The sequence below is a fragment of the Nannospalax galili genome, unplaced genomic scaffold (assembly GCF_000622305.1).
Source record: "Nannospalax galili isolate Female #2095 unplaced genomic scaffold, S.galili_v1.0 scaffold521, whole genome shotgun sequence".
Classification (NCBI taxonomy): domain Eukaryota; kingdom Metazoa; phylum Chordata; class Mammalia; order Rodentia; family Spalacidae; genus Nannospalax; species Nannospalax galili.
The window spans coordinates 98,652-107,894 of NW_008344634.1; the positions used below are offsets into that span (position 1 = coordinate 98,652).

At 42.6% G+C, this 9,243-nt stretch overlaps 1 protein-coding gene across 4 annotated transcripts in view; it reads left to right on the forward strand.

Moving 5' to 3' along the window:
• The window catches only part of Cltrn (collectrin, amino acid transport regulator), a 49,018-nt gene that overhangs the window by 24,166 nt on the left and 15,609 nt on the right, over positions 1-9,243 (forward strand). For all 4 annotated transcript variants that reach the window (XM_029567253.1, XM_029567252.1, XM_008840874.3 and 1 more), the window contains one exon: positions 425-510. In XM_029567253.1, the coding sequence (XP_029423113.1) occupies positions 425-510 (86 nt within the window). The remainder of the gene's footprint in view (positions 1-424; positions 511-9,243) is intronic.

Genomic DNA, 9,243 nt, shown 5'->3' on the forward strand with positions numbered 1-9,243 from the left:
CACATCATCATGCAGGCACAGGAAGCAAGAGAGCGACTGGAGATCTGGCAAAGCTTAAGAACTCTGTAAGCCCACCCCCAGTGATGTGCTTCCTCCAGGATAGCCACACCTTCTAAAACCTCCCAAAACAGCACCACCATCTGGGGACAAAATGTCCAAATACTTGGAGCCTATGGGGGACATTTTCATTCAAACCATCACACAGGTTCTAAGAAAGATTTTACAACAGGAAACGCATCAGGAATTACAGATTGTCCAACCGTGGTGTTTACGGGACACAAATTGCCATGATCTCCAGTATGTGAGAAAGATGTGTGAGTTGGGGAGAGAGAGAATGAGAGGGAAGATGGCAGGACATACCTACAAATGGACTCCTTTGACCTTCACTCCATACACCTAACTTTCTTTTTTCCTTTTCTCACAGTATGTCTGGGATACAAATGAAGAATATCTCTTCAGGGCAATGGTGGCATTCTCCATGAGAAAAGTTCCCAGCAGAGAAGCAACAGAGTAAGCCAACAGTATGAAATCTTAAGTGGTTGTTTGTACTAATTTGGGACAGTTCATTATTGCAAATTTCTATCTTAAAATAATTAATCAAAAATTGAAGCACTCAGCATTTCCGTTGTTGTTTTGTTTTTAAAGTTTTTATCTTATTAGTTCTTTTGTTTGTTTGCTTGTTTGCATGTATGTGTGTGTATGTAGGGGGGTGTGATGGGCTTGTGAGTGCAGGTGCCTGAAGATGCCATAGGCCAGAGAGAAGAGTTGGAACCCCCTGGAGCTGGAGTTACAGATAATTGTGGGATGCCCAATGTGGTCTTTCAAAAACAAACTCAGATCCTCTGCAAGAACAGTACACACTCAACTTTTGAACCATCTCTCCAGCCTTTGTTGATAAATTTAAAATTTTCTATTACGTTTATTTATTTGCTGTGTGAGAGTGAGTGTATGTGTACTACTGTGTGCTAGTAGAGGTCAGGGGACATCTTGTGATAATTGGTTCTCTTTTTCCACCATGTGGGTTCAGGGAATGGAATTCAGGTCCTCAGACTTCTCAGCAAGTGCCTTTATCCACTGAGTTATCTCACTAGCTCTTGTTTATTTCTTTTTTTTTTCTTTTGAGAAAGGGTCTCCTTGTAGCCCCAGCTGGCCTAGAACTCATTATGTAGACCTCAGTGGCCTTGAACTCGTAGAGATCTGCCTGCCTTTGCCTCTTTAGTTTGCCAAAGAAGTTTGCCTCTTCTTTGGTTTTTGAGGCAGGTTTTCTGTGTTCCAGGCCTGGAACTTCATATGTAGCTCAGGTGGTCTTCCAACCTGTAGCATTTGTTCTGCCTTAGTCACCTGAGTGCTGTTATGCCCAGCCTGGGATGTGCAATTTTATGGAACATTTAAAAGAACTTTTGCAATGTCACTCACCTTACAGTTTATATCATTCTTCTTTGTTCAGTAGATGATCTGATGAATAGTGACCTCCAAAATTGTAACTGAATGCCCTAAGCTATGTTTCTATAGTATGCATATCATATAACTTTTCTTACAGAAAGCTAGATAGATGCCCAGAAATTTACTCTCCTTTAAATATAACCTAAATGTAAACTGAGCATGGTGGCACACGTATGTCTTTAATCCCAATATGAGGGAGGCAGAGGCAGGCAGATCTCTGTGATTCTCAGTCTAGCTCAGTCTACATAGTGAGTTCCAGGCTAGCTTAAGCAACACAGTAAGACCCTATCTCAAAACAAAACAAAACAAAACAAAACAAAACAAAACAAAACAAAACAAAACACCTCAATATGTATAGGCTACTCTCACAGTAGCCTATATCCTAATATCTTTTGTGCTGGTTAGTCTTTGTGAACTTGAAACAAACTACCTAGGAAGAAGGAACCTCAATTGAGGAATTTCCTCTAACAAATTGGCTGGTGGGCATGTCTCTAGGGCATTTTATTGATTGCTTATTGATGTAGGAGGGCCCAGTTCACTGTGGGTGGTGCTATCCCTTTGGGCAGATGGCCCTGGGCTGTATAAGGGTAGCTGAACAAGGCAGGGGGAAGCAGGCCAGGAAGTATTGTTCCTCCAAGTTCTCTGCTTCAGTTCCTGACTCCAGGTCCCTGACCTGCCCTTTCTCAGTGATGAACTATTATCTGGAAGTGTAAGATGAAATAAACTCTTTCTTTCTTCTGTTTGTTGTTTTGGTCAACAGAGAAAGCAAACTAGGACCTGTTGTTAATTTTCTTAGAAGTGTTTAGTACAAATGTTAATAGTTTGCATTTGCTTTGCTATTCTTCTGGAGGTATCTGATTCCTGCTTCTGGACTCTATAATTACTCTGCAGTCACCAGAACCTACTTGCGTGCACACACACATAATTAAAAATAAAAATAAATCTAAATAAAAATAAGATGATCATAGTACAAAGATTGAAATGGACAAGATAGCTTAGTGGTAAAGAGCCCTGGCTGCTCTTACAGAGGACCTGGGTTCAGTTCCCAGCACCCACATGGTGGCTAACAACCATCTGTAACTCCAGTTCCAGATCCAGGGGATCCTACACCCTTTCCTAGTCTCTGTGGGACACTGCACACACGGTGCACTTACATTTAGGTAGTACACTCATAGACATAAAATAAAAATAATAAAATATTAGAAAAAGGGAAAAAATTTACTTATTTCACGATGATAACTTATTTATTACCTCACAATGGTAACTCTTTGAGCCTCTTTTCCTGTTTTCTAGCTTTTTTCTCTTTTTATTTGAGACAGGTTCTCATCATGTAGCCCTGGTTGGCCTGGAGCTCCCTATGTAGAGCAAGCTGGTCTTGAACTCACAGAGATCTAGCCTCTCTCTCCCCAGGAGCTGGGATTAAAGGCAGGAGCCAAATGCACTCTGGCTCTTCTTGTCATTATGTTATTCGGTGCATTGCTGTGTTCTTGGCACTGTTAATCCCACTCTTGGTGCCCCCCTCTTCCATTCTTGGGCAAAAATGACAAACTCTGTAACATTCAGAATTTGTGGAATTTACCTTCGAAATATTTTCTTTTATAACATTGTGAAAGTCTAGGAATAGCTGATGTGGTTTAGCTTTTGTTGTTTTGTTTTGTTTTGAGTTGCACCGGCTCTTTATTTTGAACATGAAAAGCATATCATATAAAGGTGTTTTAGTTTGACTTGGATTCCCAGGCTCTATAGGAGTTTTTGTTGCAGATTGTATATCTCACAAAGTACAAAAGGCTAGACCAGGTATCAGTGAACGTTTCTCTGTAAAGACCAAAGGTGAAGGTGTAAGGAACACATCTTCCTTCATTTGGCCTATGGGTTAGCCAGTGGAACCTCATTGCTGAGGTGGGAGCCACAGAAGTAAGTACCTTGTCCTGAAAGCTTGCTATACACTGACCACTGGGATTAAATTGATGGATAAACCAGTTCTGCAGTGTCTTGGACACACACCCACAAACTTGATCATGTAGTCATTTACAGGAAGATGGACTAAATGTGCCAGAAAAAAGGCCATTTTTTTTCCAAAAATTGTTATCTATTTATAAATCTTAACAAGTAATTTGTTATTTTCTGGATTTTTTAGCAAAATTGGTAAAAGCCTATTGCAGACATCACTTTCTCCTGAGTTCAATCACATAGGGCATGCAATGGATTTCTTGTTCTACTTAATTGTCCAAGGATATGTCTTGTGACCTAAAAAGGAACAATGTGTTCTTGTATCCATGGAAAGGTAAGGGGATTAATGGTATTATGTTGGCAGCCCAGCTTCTATTTAGTCCCAATTTCTTGAAACAAGAGCTTAATTCTTACTGCCCCTTGGCTTTCTTTGGTCTCCTTGATGAGAAATGGGCATTGAGCCAAGTTGTAGCGAATTACCTTCAGGTCAGAGCTTTTTACATTTGAGAAGATGGAGATAACTTTTTTTTTAAAGCTTCTTTTAAACGATTTACTTAAAAAAGTCAAAGTAGATGTAATTTATTGGTAAAAGTCATTGGTCAGAATGATTGTTTACTAAAAATACTTTATTTATATATTATGTGTATGAGTGTATCACCTATATGTAAGTGCATCCATGTTGTGCACAATGCCCTCAGAGGTCAGAAGAGGGTGTCAGAACCCTTGGAACTGGAATTAGCTGTCGTGTGGGTGCTGGGCATTGAACCTGGGTCCTCTGGAAGAGCACTTAGTGCTCTTAACCACTGAGCCATCTCTCAAACATTTGGTCAAAATGATTGTTAAAGTGAACTCACATGGTTTCATCAGACCCATTCATATTTCAGTTTTGTAAAATAGAGGATTTGTATTTAGTTGTGATAAAGGCATTTCAGTTTATTTATTACATCAAAATGTTATGGAGGTTTAGAATCAAAGCCTGGATCTTCATCAATATGCATCATAGTTGGGGAAGGGCCTCATGAGGCTCCACCCTTCTCTGGATAGCTACTGGTAATTAATAATTGATGGCGGAGGGGAGGCATTCATATTCGTCACTGGTGTAGCCATTGCTAACTTAGTTGCCCATGTTTCAGTAAATAAACCCCTATCTATGGTCATGCAAGAAATCCCAATTAAACTCAGTGGGTCACATACACACAAAAGACATGGAAGTGGGAAAGGGACTTGTTGGAAGAAGCAGGAGTGGAAAGGGATAAGAGAGGCTAATGATAGGGGGCAAGGTGAGTGTGATTATACACATGTTTAAAAAAAGCCTGGGTCCTTGTGGTCAAAATAAGCTAGGCTTGGCCAGCCATTCTCAGTACATCAATTAAAGAGACAAGTAACAGTAAAAAGCAGAGAAAGGAGATTTATTAAATGTGGCCACATTGGGAAGAGGAACAAATAAAAGAGGTCCAGTGATGCCTAGGTTCATCTTGGAGAGCCCAGAGGGAGGTTTAGTTTTAAATAGAAGGCCAGAGGTGTGCATGACGAAGCAGTACTGGCAAAGGTGTGGTATCATCCATCACTGACTGGGCTCCAGTCTTCTGCAAGGTGGCCTGACAAGTCAGAACTGTGTGAAATCTCTTCCTGGCAGACAACTTCCTTCCTCCTCTGACTGGCAACAAGGATTAAACCTATTCTTTTCCCCAGCATGAGACTCCTGGGGGAAATTCCAATTCCTTGGCATGCATTGTTTCAAAAGCCTCCTGATAGCCAAAGGAAGGGCCTATTTATCCTTAGAATATCTTCACTCCTGCCAGGACAGTTACAGAAACACACATTTTTTGCTGCTGACTGTTGACCTGAGTGCCTTGTGTATGTTAAGCATGAGCATTTCACTGGAATACATCCCTGGCCCCAAACACACTTTTATTTCTTTTATTCTTATTTTATTTGTACACTGATAGATTGATATTCTCTCTCTCTCAACTTTTATTTTTATTTTATTTGTACATTGATCCCCCCCACCCCGTCAGAGGATAATTTGCAGGAGTCTGGTTCTCTCCTTTCACAATGGTTTTAGGGATCAAACTCAGATCGTCAGGATTGATGCCAAACACTTTTACCTGTGGAGCCATCTCTCTGACTTCCCAAAACAGGCCTTTTAAAGATTTATTTTTATTGTTTTAACGTGTGTGTCTCTTTGTGCGTGTGTGTGTGTGGGGGGGGTGACATGTGTGCAGCTGCCTGTGGAGGCCAGAATAGAGCATCAGGCCAGAATAGAGCATCAGATCCCCTGGAGCTAGAGTTACAGGCAGTTGTGAGCTACCCAAAGCAGGTGCTAAAAGTGTTGGGAACCAAACTCCAGTCCTCAGTAATAACAGCAAGCATTCTTAACTGCTGAGCCACCTCTCTAGCACCCATCTTTTTATTAAAAATATGTAATTCAGCCAGGTGTGATGACGCACACACCTTTAATCCCAGCTCTTGGGAGGCAGAGGCAAGTGGATTTCTGTGAATTCAAGGCCAGCCTGGTCTACATAACAAGTTCCAGGCCAGCTGGGGCAACAGGGAAGACCCTGTCTCAAAAAGAGAAAACAAAACAACAAATTTAAAAAAAAGTAATTGTACTTTCATACTTTGACCAGCTGATTATTTTGTCCTTCAGAGGATACTTGACAATGCCTGATACATTTTTGATTGTCACAACTGGATGAAGTACTAATGTTATGTAGTGGATAGAGGCCAAATGTGCTGCTAAATGACTATGCTGGGCCCCTTGAGCATTGTTCTGTCTTCCCAACAGAATTACCTGGCTTGATTGCATGGAGTTATTTCTTTCCCATCATCTACCAGGTAGTACTCCTTTGATAACATATGTCATATTTACTTTATCTGTTACCCATTATTGATGTACATTTACATTGTTCCAATTCTTAGCTACGACAAAGAGTGCGACAAAACCATCCTTACTAGTCTCTCTGTCTCTGTCTCTGTCTCTGTCTCTGTCTCTCTCTCTCTCTCTCTCTCTCTCTCTCTCTGTGTACAGGAATTCTGGTAGCTACACTCATTCTTCTAGAAAATATTTCCAATTATGCTCTAGAGTGGCTCAACCCTTGACTGTCACATCATTGCTTGGGATTCCATTTCTATTTCTATGTATCTTGCCAACACTTGGTATTATTTAAGTTTTAAATTTTGGGAGCTGGAGAGATGGCTCAGCAGTTAAGAGCACTTCCCATTCTTGCAGAGGACCTGAGTTGGATTCCCAGCATGCACATTAAGCAGCTCACAACCACCTGTAACTCCCGTTCCAGGTGGCCATAAACCCTCTTCTGACCCCCTTCGACACCCATGCATATGTGGCATGCACTCACACAGATACAGACAGAGACACATACACACACACAGATAAACAAAAATTAAAATAAATATTTGAATAAAAGCATTTAATTTTTTAAAACCAATTTAGAAAGTTTAAAGTAGCTAATTTAAAAACAATTTCATGGGTCTGGAGAGATGGCTCAGCGGTTCGATTAAGAGCACTGACTGCTCTTGCAGAGGACCCGGATTTGGTTCCCAGCACCCACTTGGCAGCTAACAAACATCCATAACTCCAGTTCTAGGGGATCAGACACCCTCTTCTGGCCTCTGTAGGCATTGTACACACATGGCGCACTTACATGCATGCAGGCAAAACATTCACATAAATAAACAAATGAATAAATGAATGAACGAACGAATGAATGAATAGATAAACCACACAAAAAGTTTGAAAACATGATTTTATACATTCGGATTATCAGTGGGGTCACAAAACATAAATTATTCACAACTCAATACATGCTACATAAAAAGGCAACATTTTCTTATTCTTCACCTACCTAAAGTGAAAATACTTGTTTTTTTTAGCCAAGCATTCCCCACTTCATTTTGGTCATATTCATGTCTTTGTTACTTATTATGAAGCCACACATTTTGGAAGACTGAGCTTGGTGGTTTCTTGCCAGTAGAGGTCAGAGTTGCTTCATGGTTCTACACCAGTGTGACGTTTAAGTCTGTTTTTGGCTTCCTACCCCAGTGATTATATTGGAATGCCTGGAGACATTGTTGGTGGTCAGAACTGTGGGCATGCTGCTGTTGTGTACTGCTGGGAGGACAGGGATGCCCTTTCAGCACTTTAAGGCACAGGATTACTCCCAACCACAAAGCATAACCTGTCCCAAGCCTCCATAGTGCCAGTTACAGAAAGAAATGGTAATCTCAAAAAATAAATAAAAATAAAATGAAAAGATGACAAACTTAAGAAAAATCAAACTCTGTTACTCTGTGAAGTAAGAAGAAACTTTTAATTACAGAGTGGGTACATTGGGAGTCTCCTTCCAGGCAGAAGGCAGTCGTGAATAGACAGGAGAAAGGCCAAGGTTTTGATGCCAGCAAGGTCTCTTCAGTGTTTGTAAGGCATGGGAGGGTGGCAGGCCTGCCAACCCAAGATGTGGGAAAAGGTCAGCAAGGCCTGGGGGCTTTGAGTGTGAGGAGGCAGGGCCCTGACGCTCTTAGGAGCCAATGAGGCCAGCAGGCTGGGTGCGCTGAGGGGCCAGTGGACCCCCAGGAAGGGGAAGAAGGCCCCAAGCCCCTGGCAGCACTGCAGCTGCTCCCAGGTGTGCAGCAGAGCCTCTGAGGAGAAGATATTCTGGAAGTGCAGCAGGCTGGGACAGCTGAGGGAAGGCTGGACCACAGATCTCAGGCCAGTGTTCTTCTCACAGTGTTGGATGCCCTGGAGCAGGCACTTCTGTTCAGAGGCCCCAGCCTGGGCACAAAGGACCGGGTGGCCATTCCATTTCTGCTGACCAGCTTGAAGGCAGATGGCCTGGTGTGGGAGCTCTGCTTCCTTCTATAGGTCAAACATGACCGGGCCTCAGGTGAAGCCACAGGAATAGCTTCCGGAGACTGTGACTTGGAGCCAGAGGTATCACTCCCACAGGGCTGTGGCAAAGTTGAGTCAGGGCTGTACTGGAATGTCTTGGGAAAAGAACCTCAAATCCTGGATCCTATTCGCAGAGGGCCTAGCTTGAGAGCTGGCTGCTTTCTGGCAAAGTGCCACAGGAACATCCTTTGCCCTCCTGGGTACGCGTTCGGGTGCCTGAGCAGGTACCCACTCAGATGTCTGTGGACCTGGCCTGCGAAGTGTACCGGAGTGATAGATAGTTGAGCTCAGGGCATGAGCAAAACATGTGGGACACTAAGAAACCCCTGCGTACCTGGCCACCACAGACATGTTGTGGTTATGAAATACAGTAGCAACCCTGGGAACAGCATGCTGCTTTGATGACAAAGAGCACAGACAACCATTTGCTTTCTAGACTGGCACCGGCCTGGCAACACCATCACATGGTATAGTGGCAGCTGTGGGAGCCCCCTGCTCTCTGAATGGCAAGGGCCTATTGTGATCCTCTGCTCTTAGTTCTTCATCAGCCAGGTCCACGCCTGCTGGCACAGCAGCAGCCGCTGAGACCAATACTGCATGGGTGACAAAGAAAACTCATCCCCTGTGGTTCCCATAGCTGGTCCCAGATACTTAGCTCTGGGCAAAGGACCTACCATCCATTTCTGCTTTTGTAACTGACACCGAAAGGAAGAAAAGAAAAGAAAAGACGTTTTACAGAAAGCTACCAACAAAATGACTACTAGCATCCATTATTATGGGCTCAGATGTTCTTGTAAGGACAAGCAAAGTATCTGTTCTTTTCAGTAAAGGTGGTTGATGTGTGTTTCATTCTTGTAGAATGTATGTTCATGCCACAACATTCATAGTTTTGTAATTTGCCGCAGCCTTTCTCCTCCTCCTCCTCCTCCTCCTCCTCCTCC